General features: G+C 42.1%; 1 protein-coding gene across 22 annotated transcripts in view; it reads left to right on the top strand.

The window, feature by feature from the left end:
- ANKS1A (ankyrin repeat and sterile alpha motif domain containing 1A) overlaps window positions 1-23,846 on the top strand; it is a 1,080,152-nt gene that overhangs the window by 599,489 nt on the left and 456,817 nt on the right. For all 22 annotated transcript variants that reach the window (XM_078644289.1, XM_078644292.1, XM_078644288.1 and 19 more), the window contains one exon: window positions 15,187-15,833. In XM_078644289.1, the coding sequence (XP_078500415.1) occupies window positions 15,187-15,833 (647 nt within the window). The remainder of the gene's footprint in view (window positions 1-15,186; window positions 15,834-23,846) is intronic.

Below are 23,846 nucleotides of genomic sequence, written 5' to 3' on the forward strand. Positions count from 1 at the left end.
AAAAACAACAGGATGACAAGAATAGACTCCTGGGTGACTTGGTTAAGGCAGAGGAACAGCATTGTCTGGAACTTACTTTGGGGAAGGAGAGTACTCAGAGTCAAACTGAAATCTGTCTGATTAAAGCCGCGATACAGAAGCAACTGGCCGATAAGGCATCTATAGATTACTGGACCTATAGGAAGAAAATGTATGAGACAGGTGACCAGGCCGGGAGGGCACTATCTTTAAGAATCAGGCAAGATAGTGTTAAAAATGCCGTAACATGCATACATGATGAGGGACGAGACTATACTGAACCCCAAGATATTGTATCTATATTTGAAAAATGTTATGAAAATTTGTATAGGGAAGATGCAGGAGATACACCCCCGGATACCGCATGCAGACACTACCCAGACCTAGGCCCTAAGCTAAATCGAGATGAAATGGCAAGCCTCGAGTTCGATATAACTATAGAAGAAATACTGGAAGCACTACCTCAGCTAGCCGCAGGTAAAGCTGCTGGCTCTGACAGTATACCCTTGGAGATCTATAAATGCTTGAAGATTGAAATTACTCCATATCTGCTAGATCTTTTTAATGGAATTATATGCACTGGTATAATACCAGAAACGTGGAGAGATACCAACATAGTGGTATTCCATAAAAAAGGAAAGCCAAAAGAAAGTACTGGTTCTTATAGACCAATCTCTCTTATAAATTCCGACAACAAACTATACGCAAAAATCATAGCCACAAGGTTGGGGAGGGTCATTGGTGGCCTTGTCTCCCCCTGGCAGCATGGGTTCATCCCTGGCCGTGGCACAACGGACCATGTGAGAAGAGCTATATCCATATTTGAGGCCCATGCTGGGGGGGAGGGGATCGCCATGATCCTCCTTGATGCCGAGAAGGCATTCGACCGTGTTAGATGGCAGTATCTCTGGGATGTACTACAGGGGAGAGGCTTTGGTCCAAAAATATTGATAGCTATTAGGGCATGTATCGCGACCCGATGGCTTGCATACAGATGATGGGTCTGAGTACGGCTGGGATTAGGATAGAAAGGGGCACCCGCCAGGGGTGTCCCTGCTCACCAATTCTATTTGCCCTGTATATTGATCCGTTGATCAGGCAGATATTGGTTAGTAACAGCATTAAACCAGTAATAACCAATGGGTTCGAGAGCAAAATTCTAGCATATGCTGACGACCTAGCGGTTTTAACACCTGATCCGGTAGAGACTATGCGAAGATTAGTAGAGATTACCAAACAATTTGGATATTGTTCTGGGTATAGGCTAAACGAGGAAAAAACACAGGTGATCTGCTCAAAGAACATAATAAAAATGGATCAACGGTATGTTGACTCTGCTATATATTTGGGGGTTACTATCAGAGCAGAGACTGGGTTAATTATACGGGATAACTTCAATCCACTCCTTAAAAAAATAGAAACAGACTTAACACGTATGGACGCACTACATCTATCTATTATTGGCAGAACAAATGTTCTGAAAATGACAATGTTGCCCAAGCTTCTGTACCTATATAGGTCTATACCTTTCTTAATCGAGGAACAAATGTTAAAAAAAACTGAATCCATTTTTAACAGCTTTCTGTGGCAATATGGCAAGATTAGAAGAGCAGCCAAATATATGTCTCTTCCCCAGGAACTTGGAGGTCTGGGTGCCCCAAATATAAGATTCTACCACAGGGCATGCTTAATAACCCAGATGTCTATTTTATTTAAAACTGGTGGTAGGGAGAGTCATATTAGGGATCCAACTTCTAATCTATATATTCTCCCATCAATATATGAGGTTCTTATGGGGCAGGAAGCCGTGGGTGCCTTATTGAGAAAAATGGTCGCAGATTTTTTAAGCAAACTAGGCTTAAGACTATACTGGGAGCTTGGGACCTATGGAAAACAATTCAGAAATACCTACAGATTCCCAGAATTAATAGACATTCACCTTTATGGAAATCAGGTTTCTTTCCGAACCTTAGTTTGGATGGGGCCTGGAAATGTTGGGAACAGCACGGCATCCAGACGGTAGGCGATATTATGTGCAATGGTAAGGTGATGCCATTTGAAGCTATTCAACAGAAATACGATCTATCTATAGGCCATAGCTTTAAGTATATTCAAATTGCACAAACTCTTACCGCAGACGTAATTGCCGCTTACTCTCTCGCTCCAAGCCCCATCCTTGATTATGTAGTGAATGATGGTGACAGGATAAGGGTAGTCTATCAGGAGCTGCTGGACAGGCTACCTAACGACCTCGAGAAGCATGAGGCAGCTTGGGCAGCGAAACTACAGGACCCTGATGTAGATATTGATAAAGCCCTATCCTTAGATAAGCAGGTACTTAGGTCCTCTAATTTAAAGGCTCAACACTTCATGACTGTCTTCAATTTATATTATACCCCCGCTAAGTTACATGACTGGGGGATGAGAGAAGATAGTAAATGTCCTAGATGCCAACAAGACTCAGCCGATCTGGTTCATATGTTTTTCTTTTGCGACAAACTTGCCACAATTAAAACCGAGATCGAGAAATTTCTGGAGGGGCTGCTAGGCTCGAAGATCAGTCTATCCCCAACAGTTATGATACTCGGGATTGATGGTAAACTAGGGCTGAGTGGAAGGAGAGAAGTAGAGGCTCTAATTTTTCTAGCAGCGGCCGTTTTACGAATCTTGATATCAGCTGCTTGGAAGGATTCCTCTCCCCCGACTTTCTCAATGTGGTTGGCCAGATTCCTTGCTATACATAACATAGAATCTTCTCTTTATCTTTATAAAGGTAAAAAATTGCGGGATTTTGGTTTTGAAATGTGGGCTCCAGTGAAGTTATGGAGGGAGGGGATGTCTGCTAATGCTGCTTTGATTTAATCTATTACTATTAAGTCTGAATTTTATCAACTTCTTTATACAAAGATATATATGTATATAGTTATAAATTGGTCTTCTTATGTGGATTGACTATCTTGTGTATCTTCTGTATACTCAGGTAGTAACAGCATCAATTCTAAATTTTGTATTGATGTATTAACGGGATGATTTATTATATGAATTTTGTGATTTTTTTATCGATGTATAACATCTGTATTCTGATGTCTTTTTTATACTATGTCAATTCTCAATAAAAAAAAGTCATAAATGTTTTCTTTTAATTAAGGATCTGAACCACTGTAGAATTCTTATGTACCTCCAGATGGAGTCCTACAGTGACGTTTTTTGCCAAAGATCAGGTCTTATGGTCTTGTACGTGTTAAGTTTGAGACAATTGGTTTTCATCCGGCCAATGACGAAAGCCATGCAAACGTCGAACTTGGCTCTGATGCTAGGTCTTTTGTCCGAGAAGGAAAGTATTAGCTATGCATCATAGTTGTACGATAGGATGTTGATTCTGAGGGTGCGGATGATGCAGGTGAACGGGTGTCATGTAAGTGTTGAAAAGGGTCGGACTGAGAAATGATCCTTACGGTATAGCACAGATGAGGGTGCGAGCGTCCGAGCAATACAGGGCTACCCTGACAGACTGCATTCGGTCCAACAGCAATGACAATGTCCAGCAGAGTGCAGGCGCTTTGGTGTCAGTTTCATAAAATTATTTGAGGATGGGGTGGGAAACCGTGTTAAATGTTGCGAAGTGGCCTAGTAGGATGAAGCCTGCGGTGTCTCCTCTGTCCATGATCATTTGGATATTATCTGTAGCAGCTATGAGAGCGGTTTCCATGCTGCATTTAGGTCTGAACTCGGATTGAGTGGCATTGAGAATATGTTTTCATTAAGGTGGTCAGCTAGTCGTTTGTTCATCAGCTTTTCCTGGACTTTGGGTGGGTAGGGTAGCAGGTGGATGGGCTAGTGTTCTTGGGTCTGTTGAGAAGTTTTGAATCTGGGGGAGTGCCATGGCTTTTTTCCAGGCATCCAGATAGGCTGCATTTGTGATGGAGGTGTTCAGGATTGGTGTGAGCACTGAGTTGATGGGTTGCGGTTCTTTGATGCAAGGATCCTAGTGGGCCCTGGAAAAGATGTTGGATATGGTTTCTACTGTGGTGATAGCTAGCCAAGCTGTTAGTATGGGTTCCAGTTGGTGGTTTAAGTTGGCATATAAGCTAGTAATCTTGTTGCAGGCAAATTGGGACAGTTTGCAGAGGTCCCATGAAGAGATGATGCCATTGGAGCTGGCTGCGGGAAGATGACATTTTTCATGATGGTGAAGATCTCTTTGCTGCTTTTGGTGCTTGCGTCAAGGCGCTCTGCAAGTAAGGACCGTTTTGTGGCTTGGATTTTGTTTTGGTAAAGTATGAGTGCGTATTTGAAGATGTTCATGTCATTCTTGTCCTGGATCATACTACATCTGCACTCTAGTTGCTTGCATTGCCGTTTGGTTATCCTGAACTCTTCCATGAATCAGCTGCCTTGCAGTCTGGATCTTGTAGTTATGTTGGATTTCAAAGACGCCAGGGAGCAGGTGGTGATCCAGGCTTTGAAATAGGAGATGAAGTCAGGGAGGCTGCTGCTGATAGCAAAACTGTGTTCCATGAGTTTGCGGTGCAGGCTTTTTCTGAGACATTGTTTGTCTCAGTGGGTCAGTTTGGCAGTGTTGGATCTGCAGTGATGTGTGGATGGGGGATGGTGAAACTGTTCAGGATGTGCTGTGACCAGGAGACAGATTTTAGTGTGCAAAAGGAAGGGGAGCACTCCTATTGAACTTTTTCTGAAATTTTTTAACAAATTTATCTGGCGTGCTGTTAAGGCAAGCACCTTGTCCTAGTGTGCTTTAAACTAAATAGTGTGAATGTCAAGTGTTGCCACCTGGCCTTTACGCACTGTTGCCTAGCCAACTCCTGGCTGAAAAATAAGCTTAATACATGCTAACTTTGCACATTTTAATCCATTTTAAATCATCACAAAAAGAATGTTCCATTTTCTTTCTGTGTTCCACAGAACCACAACAAAAAAGTTTTAATTATACATACAAGAAATACTTCTTTTTCTCAATGCATTCACAATAAATATTTACAATGAACTAATACATTAAAAAAAAAACTGCCCAATGCATTTCGGGCCGTGGGCCCTTCTTCCGGGGCTTGATCTGAAAAATACATAAATCACATTTTCAGTTCATTCGAAGCCGTGTGTTCAAGGAAGCAAACATCATTATTAAAATCATACCACAATTTAATGTAGTCCCAGTTTTATGTGTGGTGTACTCCCAAACTGTGATAAAAGAAATGATAAAAGAGAGAAAAATGCTCAATGCACAATAAAACTGAAATCACCCCACCGTATTCAATAAGGTGCGTCCCATATCGTGAAAAAACGATTCTTTACACCAAGGTTTAAATTATGCAAACAAAAGGCTATGACTAAACGTGAAAAACTCACATACCTGTACCTGCCTCGGTGTAACAAAGTAGTGAGAGGAAAATACTGTCACCAATCTAAAAAAATGACATGAAAAAACTGCATCAGAATAGCGCGCTTTTTGGAACTATTACACGAGTAGAAACAAAGAGCTTCAATCCTACCACTCACGAGATAAACAACGAACATGATGTTACAACTCACGATCCCCGTGTGCGGACCCCCAATCGCTGTACCGTACGGAATCACACTGCGAAGACATAATAAATACACCAAACTCACTACTGACTCTCAACCCAGTGACCTGCCCGATCTTGATCTTCAAAGAATATTACTAACCTTGCAGTTCTTTTCAAACGCCTGTAGTGTGTACTCTTAGCCACAATGTGTGGGATGAGACATACATATGGAAATAGGTGTACTAAGATTTATTTGCGTGTCTCACTCTACAAACATGATTGTGTAATGTTAATAAATGCCTATCAGAACCTCTGTAGGTGACAGTATCACAAAAAACACCCTAGGTCTATTTTATCATTGATCCCTTTGGGATCTTGAGTATTCAACCGCCGAATCCAGTGAATTTCCCTTCGGAGAAGGATTTTTGTAAGGTCTTTTCCAGGTGCGAATTTTACTATCTCGACCACTTGGAATTTTAGGTGTGCAATTGAGTGACAATGCTTTTGCCAATGCACCGCCAGTCTGCTATGAATGTTATTGTTGCGGATTGTGCTCTTATGTTCAGATATACGAATTTTGATTTTTCGTTCTGTCTTACCTATATATAATAGGCTGCATGGACACTTAATGGCATATTTCAAATTCGAAGAATTACAGTCTGCATTGACTTTGGTTTTGATAGTTTCCCCTGTTTGGGGATGCTAAATATTGCTGCTGCAGATAACGTTGTTGCAATGAGTGCAGTTCAAACATCTACGTGTGCCCTTATACATTTCCATAGGTTCCATATGTGTAGGTTTGAGGAAATCTTTCAGATTGTAAGATCGTTTATAGGCAAATAGAGGTTTATCTTTGAATAAACCTCCAAAGTCACTTTCATTAGCCAATAGTTCCCATCGCTGATTGATGATTTTTTTGACCTCTCTCGAACTTGTGGAAAAGGTAGACACGAAGACTTGTCTGGTACCTTGTTGTCTAGTTCTAGACTCTAGTAAACTGCTTCTTGTACTTTTGTTGACCTTTTCAATGGTTTGATTCAATAGTGTCTCCGGATAACCCTTGGCGGAATATCTTTGTTTGATGATGGTGAAATTATTTTGTAGTAATGTTTCATCCGAACAAATCCTTTTGGCGCGGAGCATTTGAGAGTAAGGGAGGTTATTAATCAAATTGTGAGAATGAAAGCTGGAATAAAGTAATGCTGTGTTCTTATCTGTGATTTTGTGGTAAACTTCTGTTTTGATTTTTTCATTGTCAAGACTGACCAGAACATCCAAAAAGGGTATTGACTGTTTATCAATGGTTCTTGTGAATTGAAGATTTTCATCGCACAAGTTAAGCTGGTCAATTTTGGTTTCCAATAACTCCATAGTGTTATCCCACATCAAAAAATGTTGTCGATGTATCGACAATACAACAAAGTGTTCTCAAACCATTCTGCATCACTGAACACAAACTGATCCTCAAATCTTGCCATGTACGTATTAGCATACGGCGGAGCCCCGGCGAAGCCCATTGATGTACCTTTCAGTTGTAGGTAAAAAAAATTCTCCCACTCAAAGTAACTATGATGTAGGCAAAAATGCTAAATTTCTAGAATAAAAACCTTATCAGCTCTGATGGCATCCTGCTTTAATAAGGCCCATTCTACAGCTTCCAAACCTCCATGATGGGGGATCGAGGTATAAAGCGCCTTCACATCCAAAGTACACAGGATAGTATCCGACTTGGGTGCTACTGCATCAAGTTTTTGCAAAAAATGGGTAGTATCCTTCACATAAGACGGCCTGGCCTGAACAAAAGGTTGTAAAAAATAATCAATGTATTGACCAATTGGTTCGAAGATAGTGTCACATCCTGTCACGATTGGTCTAAACGGTGGGTCATTTAAATCCTTATGGATATTTGGTAGCATGTACAGTCCAGGTTTTTTTGGATTGATGACTGTGAGGTATGATTTAGTGTTAGTAGAAATCCATTCCATATCCATAGCTTTCATCAAAATCTGCTCAAAAATGGCTTTAATGTCCTTTGTGGGATCTTGATCCAATTTTAGATAAGTCTCAGTGTCTGAAATGTGTTCCGTAACCTTTCTTTTGTAAAAATCTCGGTCCATGATTACTATCGCACCCCCTTTATCTGCTTTTTGTATGATGATACGACTGTCGTTGGACAGTGATAACAAGGATTGTTTCACATGTCACGATAAATTAGATCTTTTGGATTTGTTAGGGTTAATTTTACGTAAATCATTCTTGACCATGTTCTCGATTGTATCCAAGATCTTGTGCGATATGGGTGCTTGAAATGTCGATTTACGTTTAAATTCTACAAATTCAGGTTCTGACCGTCCTGTGCTTACTGTATCCAAAGTTGAAAAAAATACCGCAATCTCAATACTCTCATAAATTTGAAAAGAGCAAACTCATTCTCTAAAGGGTTGGTGTGGAAAGTTGGTACGAATCCTAACCCTTTATTTAAAACCTGTGTCTGATGAGACGTTCATGCCACTGATGAAATATTTATTACTGCTGTTGTCTCCGCCTCCTCAGGTTTTGTCTTTGTTGTCTTTCTTTGACTTCTCCTGGTTTTCCTGTATTTCCGCCCGGTGGTTGACTGATGTTGGTGTCCTGGGCTAAAGAAGATTTGTGATAGTCTCACTGGTCTTTTCACTAGATGTTTCACCTGTTGTCTCTACCCTTGATGGAGCCCGGTTTATAGTGGTGTCCCCTTCCGTGGCGACACTCTCCTGTGAATAAGTTCTTCTTTGGGCGTATACTTCCGCCCACGTATAGACTTCATTTAACTTGTAATCGAGGGTATCTCTCTTGTATTTCCTTAGTTTACCTTCTTGCAAGTCTTTCGAATATACATCCAATCTTATATTCATGTCCTCCAATACTTTTTCCCATTCTGCTGATTCCATACGTGTTTCCAGATCTGATTGTATGATGGAGATTTCTTCCGTGATTTCCTTGATAACTACTGCCAATTCTTCAATCAATAATAAGATCAGATCTAACGAACATTTGTTGAGTACTGCGTACCAACGATGCATAAAGTCTTTTTTTAAATGAAACCTAAAAAGCATTGGTTTAATCGACATCCTCAATCCTCTAGGAATCCTTTTGGCATGGTGGTACTGCACCAATGTAGAGGCGTGTAGGCGCTGATTCAGTTGTCTCCTAGTCAAAAACTCCAGTTGTTTGAGTTGTTGCTGTAGGCTGCTTCCTTGTACATTAAAGGTTCGTACATCTTGTACGAGAGAATACATTTCTGAGGCTTGCTCATTGGTATAAGCGAGAGTGCTCGCTCTGTTCTCAGTTAAACTGGTTATTGCATCAAATGACATGATTGGGTGCTACCTCTTCAAAAGGACATCAACGTAATGATAGTGTGAAAAAGGAAGGGGAGCACTCCTATTGAACTTTTTCTGAAATTTTATAACAAATTTATCTGGCGTGCCACCTGGCCTTTACGCACTGTTGCGTAGCCAGTTCGTAAAGGCCAGGTGGCGACACTTGACATTCACACCAGGAGACAGATTTTGCCTAATTTACCGTGATTTCACCGAAGGTGGTAAATATCTGGTTCAATAGAACCAATAAGTCCAATAGGTTTAGGTCGATGTGGTCTTCTGGGTGGAAATTTAACTCTCCATGAAAGATGAATTCTTGAGTCAAGGTAGATGGGTGCGATGAGGTCTGCGACGATGCTTGAGGAGTTAGTGTGGTCCAGGTGGTCGGTAGATGTGAAAGCTGGTCAGAGTGAAATTGGTGGCAATGTGGACTTTATAAGTTAGGTGCTCCTTGTTGCTGGGTGTTGCCTCTGGGTGGTGGTGCAGCTGATGGAGCCCTTGAAGATGAGGATTCCACCTACGGGTTTGTGTAAATGGTCTTGTCTGGTGGGTGATCTTTTAGCCAGGAAGGATGGCTGTGGCGATGACTGCGGCAGCTGAGGGGGATCAGCCAGGTTTCCATGAGGAAGAGCATATCCGGTTAGTTTTCAGGAAGTACATCCAAACTTCAATTGCATACTTGGTGAGAGAGCATTTGTTGAGGAGTATGTAGGACAGGATAGTGTGGTGCATGGGGCAATGGATGTCTGGTGTGAGGTGAGTAAGATATTGGATTGTCGGAGAACGTGCATGGTGGCGCTGGAGAACACCCCATTGGTCTTTTGTGGTGTGGTGTGGCAACAGTGTAGTGAGCGGCATCTGGGGTTGACAGCATGGATGGTCGTGGTAGGGCTGCAGTGAGGTGGGGCGGAACCATGAATCCTGGCGTTGGGTGCAGGCAGGGCGTGGACATGCAGCAACTTCCTAGCTTTTGGCTCAGCTTATGCATGCGCCTGCAATTAAGTAGGTCCTTGAGGATGGAGTAGTACAGGGGATGTGTGGAGCAGGCTAAGGAGGGGTACGGCATGCAGGAAAAGTAAGGAGCTCATGGGAATACAAACAGAGAGAGAAAAAGGTATGAAAACAGCAAAAAATAGTGCAAAAAAGAGAACAAACAGATCGATAAAGAGCAGTTTAATCTTAAGAAGAGAGCTGAGAAAAGTGGAAGAGAACTATATGTTTAAACCAATAAATCAAGAGACCACACAGTCAGAGAGTGAGAAAATGAAGCTAAGGCACAAAAGCAGCGAGGAGCATTGGACTCTTTCTCTGAAAGGGCAGAGATCCTACTAGACACCAAAGAGAAAATAAAAAGATGGGGTGGGGTGCTGCAACCTGGCATTGGGCCGTTCTCCCACCCCAAAATGCCCCCATACGTCTTTCTGCCCCACCTCCCTCTGCCCTGCCTGACCCCACTTGGAAGGAGAAAGCCCACTTGACAAAAAGGGATGGGCAAGGATACCCCATGCATTCGGTCACTTCCGACCCCATAAAGGCACCAGCAGTCTTTTGTCATCGTGCCCCCCTCAAAGATTTAAGAGGGGTAGCCACAATTTTATATCCCCACGCCCTTTACCGGACGCCTACCAATATCAACTTGGCCTTATGCCCCTCAGGCCGACAGTCCACTAGCTAGACACCAGAGATTATTTCTATCAAAGGGAAAAATAATGGGGTATGGACTGCTTGCTCAAGCATCGGGCCTGACCCCACCATAAAAGTGCCCAAAATCTTTCTGATTGACCCTTGATTTGGTGACTTTCTTGTCACTTTGACATTTGTTTTTAGGTCTCGCCTACGCTGCGCACATGCGCTGCGTAAGAGACATTTAGCCGTCGTGCAGCTCTTTTTCAAAGCACATACTCGTGCTTGTGGCCGCATACGCCTTGCGGGATTGCACAGCGGCGCACCACAAGCACGAGTATGTGCTTTGAAAAAGAGCAGGCTGCGTGCGCACGCACGTACCTTCGCTATGCTTTTTTTTAAATTCCTTTTAGAGAGCGCGCACACACCACTCCCGGGCTTGATAAGCATGAGCACATGCACTGCCTTTTCAGCAAAAGATGCTGTTGCATCTACTGGGGCAACTTGTTCATGCAGAGTAAAAAAAAAAAGGGCTTTCGTAACAATGAGGCTTAGATAAGTTAGGTGTTCTTCTCATAAACATCTAGGCCAGTCAAACTTCATATGATTGGTTTATTAGGGCTACTGCTCTTCGGGTATAAACCTGCAACAAAATGACGGCTACTCAAGCAACTGGCTGGTCTCATTATTAACCTTTTATGAAGGCATTATTGACTTTTGATTCATCCACTTGAGCCGTCGAATGCGTCCAGTGACTTGGATTTGTACGAGTATGGCTAAGTAAGTTCATGCTCACTGCTGACATCTGCTGTGAGCTGCCAGTTATTAGTTTGAATCCCGGCAAGGTTGACGTAGCTTTCCCTCCCTTCTGTTGTTGTTAATCTGAGTTCCAATGGAAGTAATAAAATTAAAACCTTGAGCTTACCGCATAGAAACAACAGTGGTGTAATAGGAAGTGCTGCCAGTTATAGTGGTTATTCTACACTGCAACTGTCACTCTGTGTGTGTCATATCATCTTGCCACACTCACCCTATCGACATCCTACATTTCAAATATGTACCCCCCACCCTAAGATCATTCCTATGGACCGCTAGGTTCCTAATGTTTGTAAACTAATATATAAATATATTTACAAATGGGAAAAAACATCTGCCAATAATTGTCCTGAGTGAGTGTGAAAAACCAGAGCAATTACAGCCCTGACCATTGGCATTATGTGGGCTCTTAGCTCCCACACCACAATGACAGTTATCTGTTATATATATATATATATATATATATATATATATATATATATATATATATATATATATATATATATATATATATTCAAATTGTCTAGATCATTACACCGAGCTACCATGGTTTCGGATACAGATCTATCAGGTCTGGGCTCGATGAGTGATTCAACAATATGAAAATTCTCTCTGGCCGAGTTGGAAATTGCTTTTAGAGGAAACTCTAGCGTGTTAGAAGACCCTGTAAGAAATCCCCATAGCAAATATAGTTGTATTAAAGGTAGAACAAAGTGGATTTTCATAGTAACTTCTCGTTTTTTGAATGCGTGCTGTCGAAATGTCCATCTTTTCCTGTGGTCGCCCATTTTTTTATGACTCGATAGATGGGCATACTTGTCTTGGAATTCTAGGAGGGAGCTAAACACTTCCAGATGCTTACTTTCTGCCCTATAGTAGCAATGGTTAATTCTAATTGGTATTGGTGTACATGACTTCTTAATAAGGCCAATGTAATATGTCCTAAAAGGGTACCAGTAATCCAAAGATAGATTTCATATGCTGGCTGTGGTGTGCCCTCAAAACCATACAAAGAAGATTTTAAAAATATTGTTTCAGCTGTACCATACAAGCCTGAACTGTTCTAGCTAGAAGCTACAGCTTGCATAAGTCAATGTAAGTCAGAGCAAATGTCATGCATGGCTCTCATCGTGAATAACTAACTCAAAATGTGATTATTCACTGCTAACTGTGTAACAAAAGTTGTTTCCCACTACTGCTGCACCATAAAGATATTCCAGTGCTCGGACAGGCCTTTCTGAGAGGTTGTTAGTCCACCACTGGCTCTCTCTTTTGAAGGAGATCAGAGAGTACAACTTTGACAAGCGAGTGGAGAAAAAGCACAGAGGGTGGTGGAGTTGGTTGGCTGGAGGCAATGTAAGCTTTTACATTTTGGACAGGGAGGAGAAGCCATGTTTTGTAAGCTTCTCCTATTGTTCCTCGTTCTGTATAGATGTAAGTATATGGTATTTCTATGGTGCGAACCTAGCCAACAAGCATTGGCATAGCCAATAGGTCTCGCCTTTAGGACCTTATAAGTGTTTAGCCATGCAACAGTTGATGTTGTTGCACCAAAGATATTGTACTGCATAACTAAATACTTATAAGGTTCCAAAGGCGAGACCTATTGGCTATGCCAACGCTTGTTTTTTTAGTATTGTGGTCAGGGTAAGTGTGGGAATGCTGGGTAGCAGGAATGTTGAGATCCCCACAGATTCCGAAACTTCATGTCACAAACATGTGCGGAAAATGCGATTTTGATAGCAAAGGTTTTATGTATCCACGTTGCATTTTCAGGCCTACAGTGTCGTGGTTGATGGGCTCAGCCTCACAAGTGGGGTACCGTTTAGAGGGAGGAGTGTGGGAATACACAGTAGTAGAACATTTGTTGTCAATTGAATTTCTCACCTTTTTTACCTTATAAATGTAATCCATTGTACAATAAAGAACACATTTTATGAAATGCCCTATATTATGGGTAATCCCAAGTTCAGAGTTGTACAAATAACCACTATTCCTAAACTCAGTATCTTGTGAACATTTAAAAAATGTAGAAGTTCCCTTCATACCCATTTTTTGATTAATTAGATTTAACCATATGACTTGCTGCATAGTTGGAACACAGTGAAATATCATTATAGACTACAGTTCTGTTGACACTGGGTATTGCTTGTTTTTCGACAACCAACAAACACTGTATTCCTGCTACCAGAAGGTTCTTATGTACATAAAGGTATTACTTTTGTAAATCTGCCCTGGAGAGAAAAAATTCAGATTAAGACAATGTCCTCTTTTTGTTTTTTGTGCTTGCTTTAATTATTAATTGTATTTCAACAATTAGTTTTGTTGGAAAAATGATTAACTATATACCCAAATGACCCCTTGCGCAATTTGGACGTTTGTCTACTTTTCAGCAGTGTATAGCTTTCTGAGTTACCCAGTAGATTTCACACCTGTTTCCGATGCAGACTGCAAGTAGGTAGAAACCAAAAAGGAATAATGTACTACTACTTGGAAAAAACTGTGGTAACATTTTTTTGATTTTTTTTTTTAACAACTCTTGTTTTCCTGGAAGATAGTAAGGTGATTTTAGCATAGAAAATCTTTTGTTGGTGCCATTTGGGGGTGGGGAGGAGGGGGCGTTTGGCATACACTTTTCTGCATAGCACTTTTTTTCCTACCATTTAAAAAAAAAAAAAAAAATCTATTCTCTCTAGGGTACCTAAACAGTTTAACTTTAGAATGTCCAACACGTGGGGAACACAAGAAAGGACGAAAAGTTGTCCTGGATACCTTTTATGGAAAAGGAAAGTTATGACTGCTTAAGCAGCTTGTGCCCAAACCTAAAATTAAAAAAGAGGCCCATTAAGGAGGCAGTAAAACCTGAGCAGTTAAGGGGTTTGCAGTGATCATCAAGAGCTACAGGTGTTTAGGGGTTTGTGCCTCGTAAAAATTAATTGCAGTGTAGTATTTTAGACGGACATGGAAGACTAGCATAGAATCTATAATACATGGTACATTTGCATCTTCAGGTGAAAAATTCTTATCGCGCATTCTGACTGTGGATAATGTATATATATGGACTACAACTCCCAAGGTGCATTTTAGAAGGGCTGATGAAAACGAACATGCTAGAAATAGGTTCCGATTGCCCTCACCTTGAGATTTGCTGTTATTCCTGATGAATCCGAAATGGGTAAAGCATTTTAAGATTTTTTGCAGGCATTGTCTTTAGAATGTAAAGCTTGTTCAAAGCTTTTGAGAGTTAAGCTCTTTGGAATAAGCACTTTTCTCGTGGCCTCTTTGCACGTTTTATTTTTTTGCTTGATGTATTACTTGTCTTGTAAATAGCTCCGAAGTTTACTTTTTACAGGTGCTTTCTTTTTCTACCAGGCCCACCCCCTCACCCACCGGATCTGCAGCGCCCCTCCCCCCTCCCGCTGAGCTTTACAGCAGTGCGAGGGAGTGGATATGACTCGAAATAACCGTTTGGCCTTTATGGGCGACTCCAGAAGCCTCTCCCTCCCCTTTCGCCCTCTGAGCAGTATCCCAGCCATCTATAGCCAGACACAAGGCTGTTTGTGTGAACAGACGTCAAGCAACAAGTGCTGCTGAGCGGCATAAATCACTGAGATTAGGCTCGAGCAACAAGTTCAATCTCTTTAAATTTACAGTACGCTTTCTGTCTGTCTTGTTCCTGTTTCTCTCTCCCAATTCCTATGTGTCTTTCCTGTGTTTCTCGACCCAACCTCTTTCCTTCCTCTGAATTCCTATTTCTGCTGCTCCTCTTCCGTTCCTCTAACCTTCCCTGTCTCTGTTTCCCCCCTTCTTTTTGTCTATTAAGTAATGTTGCTGTATTTTTCCCTTAGTTCACATCTCATCGGAAGACCTGAACCAGCGGAGGCCGAGCAGCAGTGACCGAAGTCGGGACTCTCCGGGGAGCTCGGATGACACGCAGTTGCTAGAGCAGTTTTCGGGGCTCTTGCATGGTTCTTCTCCAGTGGGTGAAATCAAAGAAGACCCCTTCAGACTTCTCTCGTCTATGAGTAAAGGTTCCTCGGAGGGGTTAACAACGGCCTCTGGTTTGGGGTACGCCTATGCCATGCAAATGGAGGACTCTGAATCGCATCCTTCAGCATTCACACAGACTCAGAGTCCCCCGGAGCCGCTCAAGCAGCTTCTTTATACTTCTGTCCTTCGCACCAGCCTGAGCCTCTCGGATACAGAAACATCAGTGACTGAAATAGGACTTCAGCAGCCTTCCAGACCTGAGGGGGAGCAGGACGATGACGAGAATGGGGATGGTCTAAATGGGGCAATGTGTATGGGCCAGCACAATAGGCCCAAAATGGAGCTGAGACTTAGTCGTAGCTTGTCCAAATCAGACTCTGATCTCCTGACCTGCTCGCCCACAGACGACGATGTGTTGGGAAGCCGGAGCGAGTCTCTATCCAACTGTAGTACTGGCAAAAAACGACTGGAGAAATCCCCGTCCTTCACCTCTGAGTGGGATGAGGTAAGTGTGAGCCATGTCTCAGATATCAGCTCAAGCAGTCTGTACTGCGGGACTTGACTTACAGAGTCAATGCTCTTTGATGTTGAGGTCTTGAAGGTGTTGTTTGACTCATAATTTAATTTGTTTTGTGGCAGAATGCCAAAACATCTCTTCCTTGTTATTGATGTTAGTAATTGTCGGGTGTGGCCTTGTGCTTTTGTTTGAAGTGATGTGGATGATTTATTAGAGTTGGTTCTTTATTGGCATTGATTCTGGTGAGCTGTGTATGAGGAATTTATATGCCACTAACATTATATTGAAGTTGTGGCTAGTATGTATTGGGTAATGCATCTATGTATTGTGTTAGTTTGCAGTCCCAGTAATGATTCATTGAATGTATCATCATACCTATTCAGTGTAGCTGTAGTGAATACGTTGTTGGGTGTTAATATTACCACTTGGTATTGCTACATGGGAATATGACCTATTCATGTGTTACAGTAAGTAGCCCAGAGCAACACTGCCACTTTGAATGTGCTGTTGGTCCCACCACTTAAGAGTGCAATTGTTATGTTCATGTTTTAGCTAGTCACTGTGTGGTTTGCTGCCATAAATGATTTGTTGGAGATGTATGCTGTGCTGAAATACAAAGGGACCCAGCCAGACTCCAAATCTGGCAGTTATTATTGAGCTGCAACTAGGCTGCTGCACTGAATCTTGCTGACTGTGCTCTGGTGCAATATGCTGACACTGGGAGACATTCAGCAGCACCCACTCTGTGTGTTTTGTGCTCAGAGCACCAACCTGCGGTGTGGTGAGAAAGCTCTCTGTTTAGGTCTGGGTTTTGACAGCATAGCTGTCAAGCCAACCTGTTGGTAAGGCTATACACATTTGAGTCTGCCCCTTTAAGCCATGGGCTTGAGTCTGTCAATCACATCTCGTCTCTGTCCAATAGAATGAGAGGTACACTCATGCTATTGGCTATTTGGGTCTATCTTTCCGCTTCTTGTCAAGTGCTTGCATTGATCTGCTTAAGAAGCTACTGTAAATGTCCAGTATTTGTAAAGCGCAAACAATTACCCGAAGGTATCAAGGCGCTGGGGGCAGTCTGGAAGATTAAGCGGGCTATTGCCCAGTCACATGGTGCTGGGCTGATCTGCTACCGGTGCCGGGGATCCAACCGTGAGCCCCTGGGTTCCGAAGTCAGTCGCCCTGGCTGCTGCGCCACACCTCTTCCACTTATGATTATAGCCTTCTCTGTTCCCTCCTTCTGGAGCTCTCTTGTGTGTTTCACTTTAATGTGCTAATGCTGCATGCATTAGTACATCAATCCCACAGCTATTGGCTTTGCCAGTGCTTGTTTTAGTCCCAGCTGGGCTCAACACTAATGGCCAATATAAAGGAGCATCAGCACTCCTTTTGTTCGAGTCTCAGTCTGGCTGGGAGCTATCTGGATACCAATGCCATTGAGGAATCAAAGAAAATCGTTTTGCTGACCGTTCACCAATGCTTAAGAGATATTCTGATTTGAGGACATGATTTTTTAAAAACTTTTCCAAGCGCTGTATGTTAGAGATAAGCATTCACTGTAAGAATGTCAGTTGTGTCTGTCTATACGAGTATTTACATCAATGACTATTTTGTAGCACCTAGAAGTAAATGTTGTATCACTACCCAGAAGAGTCTATGTTAGCTGCTTTGGAATGACAAAAGTGCGAGGGAAAAAAGTAGGGTTCTAAATTCATGTTTTCATGTTTTGCAGTTTGCATGAAGCTCCATGACGTTGGGCCATTACCCACTAAGCTATATTACAAGGATTGTAACTTGAGACCTGCATGAAACTCGAGTATCTCTGCAAATAAAGCAGAGATATGTAGCTACCTACATATAGTACGAATATGTGGCCTGCATATTACATCTGTCACTGGACTGCACACAGATCTCTCTATCAAGTGCATTAACGACCGGCGTTGTTAAAACGTGAAACTTGTTGGTTACACTCCACAATCTCGGCCACAGGCACCCTAACCCCTTAAGACATTTCAAAATTCCATGTGTGACCAATTGTATAAGCCAGTTTAGATTCACTTTCACATTTGTCCTTGTTGACAATTTCTTGAGGGTGCAGTTTAAAGAAAAATCTAAAGTTAACTGGCAAATTCCGTTCATCATGGTTCTACCCCTCACTAACTGAGATCTTTCTACTGCCACCTTTATCCCCAATTTATGGTATCCTAGAGAAAATTATTTTCATTTCCAATAATGCTTTTGTATAGCTTTTTATAACGTTTAAACCTAGTTAAAATATGAATAGCGCTGTTTAAGGAAAGGGATTGGGTACAATATATAATAGTGAGGATCAAAAACGTTTTTACTGCGTAAACTTGGGCTCACCATGTATTGCCCTTGACGGGATGTAGTTGCAAACCAGCTGTGACTTCAGCTAAAATGATCAATTTACAAGTTTAGCTGAGATGTTGGTGGTTAGTATGTCATTGTTACTGTGGTTGAGTTGTTGGGATCCAAAATCTGAGTTTATTTTAGCTACTCTAAATTAGTTGGTGGTTGTGTGTGTGTTGGTGGTGAAACTGTATGTTTGTGGGATGGTACATTACGATGGTGTTACTATTGTGGCATTTTAATGAGGCAGAGGGTTTATATTTGGTACTTGAGCATAGCGTTAATATTGTGAATGAGTTACTGATCATTTGCCTAAAGTTAGTGTTGCTGGTGTTTTGGAGTTACTTGAGCCATTCCCAGTGTTTGACGTTCCAGTTGCTGACAGGTTTTGAGAACCGTTCTGATGTGGTCTTGTGGTTGCGGTCATATTGTGGCATTACAGTTAAAGGGGAGCTGGAATGAGAAGTTGCATAACTGGTGTCTGGTGTTATATGCTAAGATGTGTCAAATAAGTGGTGTTGCTGTAGGTGAATTAGTATTGTAAGTGTGGCCCATACTAGGCGTTAAAACTGAAATATTTAGTTGCGGTGCTACCAAGTGGATTCATGCCATGACACCCCCAGGCAATCAAATAATACGTGGCATCCTGTAAGTTGTAGATGCATCTTCATTAAGCTAATATGACTGTAAAAATAGCGTGATGTAAATTGCTTTTGATAATACCAGCACTGGCTGTAGGTGCTGCACGTACACTAGAACCACTCTGGAGCGGTGCAATTGCTGCTGCACCAGAGTTAGTGAATCCTGGCTGAGCATAATAAACATCTGATGGCCTATCGGAGTTGATGTCCATCATTGAGAAGATGCCTGTGCGCTGGAGCAGAGCTTTCTGAAGATTAACTAATGCTTAACTTGAACTGCACATAGATAGACTGGTGTTCTCTATATGGAGACATCCTTGTTCTTTCAAGTCGATGCAGCTGCCATGCAGATACTCCTTTTGAAATTCCACAGTAGGAATGTGAGTGGGCACATTCTATAGTGGCCAGAATCTGGGGAGTACAGCGTTCTTACACATGTTTGTCCAACACACTGGGATATGAGCAAACCTTCCTCGGCTAGAAGCGGCTTCAGTCAGATGGGACGAGGTGTGTTTCTTGAGCTCATGTGCACAAGTGAAGCGAGAACACTGAAATCATGATTTTGCGGCTGCGGCATTGTCCCTATAAATATACTTTTATTGCTGTTGCCGCATAATTCTTCATTTGCAGTTTTTGGCCCAAAAAACCCAATTGTTTCTAGCTCCAATGGATCGAAAGGTACTAAAAAAAAACAACACATGTTAATGCGCATGGAAGGCCCTCATCAAAGGATCTTCTTTCTGTTAATTATTGCTGTATTTGGATGTCAGACTAGTAGTAATGAGAGGAAGCCTTTGCCAGGATAGTGTTAGAATGAACAGCAATCATTGGGAAAGCCAATAGGTGTCGCCTTTTGGGCCTATTTTGTTTGTCAATGTTTTTAAGACAGTGCAGCATGGCTAAATAAGACAGAAACAGGCTATTGTGTGATTTTGTAGTCACCATGTTATTTCTGCCTATATAATGATAGACACTTTGTTATTTGGTGAACCAATTTGGAACGGCAAAAATAAGTGCACACCAATGCTTATTGATTGAAGGTACTTAGAAGAAATGTTTTAAAGTATGCCCTTTCATTTGATTTGAAAGTTTCCTGAATGTTAATGGATTGGTGTTGGCACCTGCCGTTGAGTAGTGTTTTCCCATAGTTCCCACAACATTGGATGCATAATTTATATTATTCATGTGCTGCTACATTAGTTCCCCGGTGAAGATGATCTCAGCACTTGGACTGAGGAATTGAAAATATATATATATTATTCATGTGCCGCTACCTTAGTTCCCCGGTGAAGATGATCTTAGCACTTGGACTGAGGAATAAAATAAAAAATATGTAGTTCTATATACTGCGAACTCGACTCAAAGGTATCAGAGCACTTTACATGAGCACCAGTTGTGTTACAGATGGACACATTCACTTTGTTAGGCACAGGGAGATTAAGTGATTTGCCCAGAACATCCCTGCTGAGACTCTAACCCCGTTCCCCATCTTCAAGGTCGACCGCTCTAGCCGTTAGGCCACAGCCACATGTTTGCCAGTTGTAAGGCTCCTTCTTGCTAGAACTCTCAAGGCCAGAACTAGAACAAGAACTGTAGACTCAATGCAGCTGCTGTACCGCCAATAAATATTGGAGCTTAACAGCCCTCAGTAGAGTCGACTTTCTTCTGACTTATTGGACTTGAAGCCCAGCTGTCAGATTTGCTGTGAGGAAGCAGTTGAGGAGAATCTCCCCATTCAGGATCAGAGGATCATCTTCTAAGATTTCTAGTGCAGCCTAGACACAAGAACATGAACAATCTGGACATAGGCATAAGAGCCTTCAGCGAATGATGCCTAGTTTGAAAACTTGTTCTCTTGCTCTACTCACTTACACACTCTCCTGATTCTGACATTTGTCAGGATTCTGTTGTACTCTGTGGTGCACACATGTGGATTAGGATAGATACAGTTCTCTTCTGAGCATCCTTCTATCCTCACCTTGTGGCAGAAAACCGATTGAACATGAAGTGGAGAAGTGTGGCTCAATGGTTAGAGCGGCAGACCCTGATGCAGAGGTCTAGCCCGGGACCAGGGTTCAATCATCCTCCTCGGCGGGTCTTGGGCTCAAAAATTCCACGGGCCTGATCATTCTCGCCTCGGTGCCTATTCCAATCATGGAGTCCCACTCTGCAACTCTGGGCAATAGCTTGCTTAATCTCCACAATGGCCCCCACAACGCTAAGGATGCCTGGCCTCCACCTTGGGGGTGCCCAGGAGTGGACACCTCACAGGAAAAGCCAGGATGGGTTCCACAGCGGTATTCGTACAAGCGCCTTGAGACCCTTGCGGGTGAGTAGTGCGCTATACAAGTATCAATTTAATTTTAACATATTGTTGGTCCCAGTGCCCATAGGACAATTGGGGTAACCCCCTAAAACAAAAGCCACTTGTAACACATTGTGAGATACGATCCTTTACATTTCTTAACATTTAAAAAAGAGATGGTACTGTCCTAATCTTTGAGTTGAGATTTCTTTATTCCCAACTCTCTAAATACGCTCCGGAATCTGTACTTTGGTTATAGAATTTGGAGTGTTTGCAAACATCGAACTCTGCATCACCGACCCTTATAATTTAGCTACCTACCTATGATTCGACTACCAACTCGGACTGTTGTTGTAATTCCTATTTGAAGTCATGGCTGCATCCCACAAGATACCTGACAAATTGAATGACCATGACATAATGATGTATTTCTAATTTGCTTCCCTCTAAATAAGTTTGAATTGAGCAGGTTTTGATGCTAGTACCTGCAGACCTACTACACATCATGCTGCTTTATTAATTCATCTGGCATCATGGACGACGCCTGTGCCTTGTTCACCCAAATTATGAGGGGTTCGGAACAATACTTGGTGAACAAGGGCATACCTTCAAGTAAAATAAACAACACAGGGCCAGCCTTGTTCCACCCTCACAATATACGAGTGAGCCCACCCAAACTGATGGCTGCATGTACAAGACAGAAAAAGGCACTAAGCTGGCCGGAATACAGATTCAAAAGGATTAATGAAGAAAATGTTTCACATAATAGTATATTACATTAGATCTGCTCAAATTACACCGATATATATTTACAAAAGTGCTGGATTTAACACACTATGTCCCTGAGGAAGCTATTGTTCAACAAAACAGGTGGTGGCCTATTGTACAGTGCTCTGAGCAAATAATATTGGTTTGATTTCACAGTAATGTAGCAAAGTTGATGACTCAAGTTGTGTGCTACTCACCCTTTTTTAAATGTTGTATATCCTCAAGTAAAAGACCGGCAGAGGCTCAAGAAAAGTGGGAAATCACTTGGAATCCAAATGGTCTGCTTGACTAGCTTGTCCGATTTCTTGTCCAACATGGTTCTGTAATTAATGGATGCTCTACGCTCCTGAAAGCCAATAATTTATAGATCCAATGTACATTACAGTTGCATTTTCCTGACTACCAAATACCCACCTGCATTTGCAAAAACCTGTAAAGATTGCAGGACCTATGTGCTCTCTGTATGCCTCCACTGATCTTTAGGGACAGGTATTTCTGTCCCATGTAGTTTTAATTGGATAGGACGACTGGAAGGCAGACATCATTCAACCTATTAAGGCCAAACGCATCCTTTCCTTGAAAAAATGTAATATTATGTCAGCCCAGATTCTAGTCTGAGACCTACAGGAAGCCTACTTCCAAATTTCATTATTGAAAGACTACTCGATCAATTTTGGGATTGTGGAGATGGTCGATGTGGTAAACCTGCATGATTAGTAGAAGGCATCTTACTTAAATGGAGTGATTAGTAGAAGGCATCTTACTTAAATGAAGCATCCTCCACAGTCGCAAATGTGTTCTTCTCTTTAGTTTCTCACCTTTGTCACAGGTTGCTGCACATTTCCTCTAGTGTGAATGACTAACAGTTACATTGTCTTTCAAGTCAAACAGAGTTTGCAACTGGTCCCGAGTAGTTTCTGCACGTTTTGGTTTTTTCAGTAGACAATGCTGTATGTGGTGAGAAGAAGGGATTTTACTGCTCCAGGCAGTCTGCGCAACAAACAGTTTTTATATTTTCCAGGTCTTTTAAATCACCTCTGCCTGAACAGGTCTAGTACACATTTTTTGTGTTAGAGCTTTTTTTTTTTTGCTTTGCCACTAGTGAAACTTCCCTGAAATGGTGCACAGTTTAAAGGGAGGATAGGAATCCCTTTTTCCCCTCATACTCCTTGATCTTAGTACTGTGGGATACAGTTGAACAGCAGAGGCAAATCAAACTCCAAAAGCACTGCCTGTGGTTTTCATTCCATTCCATTCTCTCAAGATGAAACATCTCCTCTCCCCAGTAAATCTGAGATCAGTGTTGCAGGCACTTGTAAAGGCTGTCCTAGAGAACCATTAGTGTGAATACTGTATTACAGATCCACGTTTTCAATGCTAGGATGTAGCACCAGTGGTCAGTAGTTGTTTCCAGTGTTGCTATGTCCATTTTGCCCTCCTTCTCCAGCCTCTCTCCACAGGTACTAAAGGCCAGCGAATCTGTAAATGTAAATGTAAAGGAATTTATATAGCGCAAATCACCAAGCGGTTTCTAAGCGCTTGCTTAGGGAACCCATCCTGGTATTCCCCTGTGAGATAACCCCGGCAGGGTATCCGCAAGGTGAAAGCCAGGCATCCCACCGCGAGGGGCCGTTGTGGAGATTAAGCAAGCTATTGCCCAGAGTCGCAGAGTGTGAACCCATGAATCGAGTAGGCACCGGAGCAAGAATTGTCGAGTCCATGGACATTTTAGGACTCAAGACCCCGCCGTGCCGGGAATTGAACCCTGGTCCCGGGCTGACCTCTGCTTCCAGGTCTGCCTCGTCTAACCAGTGAGCCACACTTCTCCACTCAACTACAATCTTCCTGTCAGCACAGGCCAGTGCAGACACAAACTGACATGGTATACTTGAAGTTTATTGCATCCTCTTGTATTTTCAT

This window comes from Lissotriton helveticus, chromosome 5_1, assembly GCF_964261635.1.
Source record: "Lissotriton helveticus chromosome 5_1, aLisHel1.1, whole genome shotgun sequence".
NCBI classification, from domain to species: domain Eukaryota; kingdom Metazoa; phylum Chordata; class Amphibia; order Caudata; family Salamandridae; genus Lissotriton; species Lissotriton helveticus.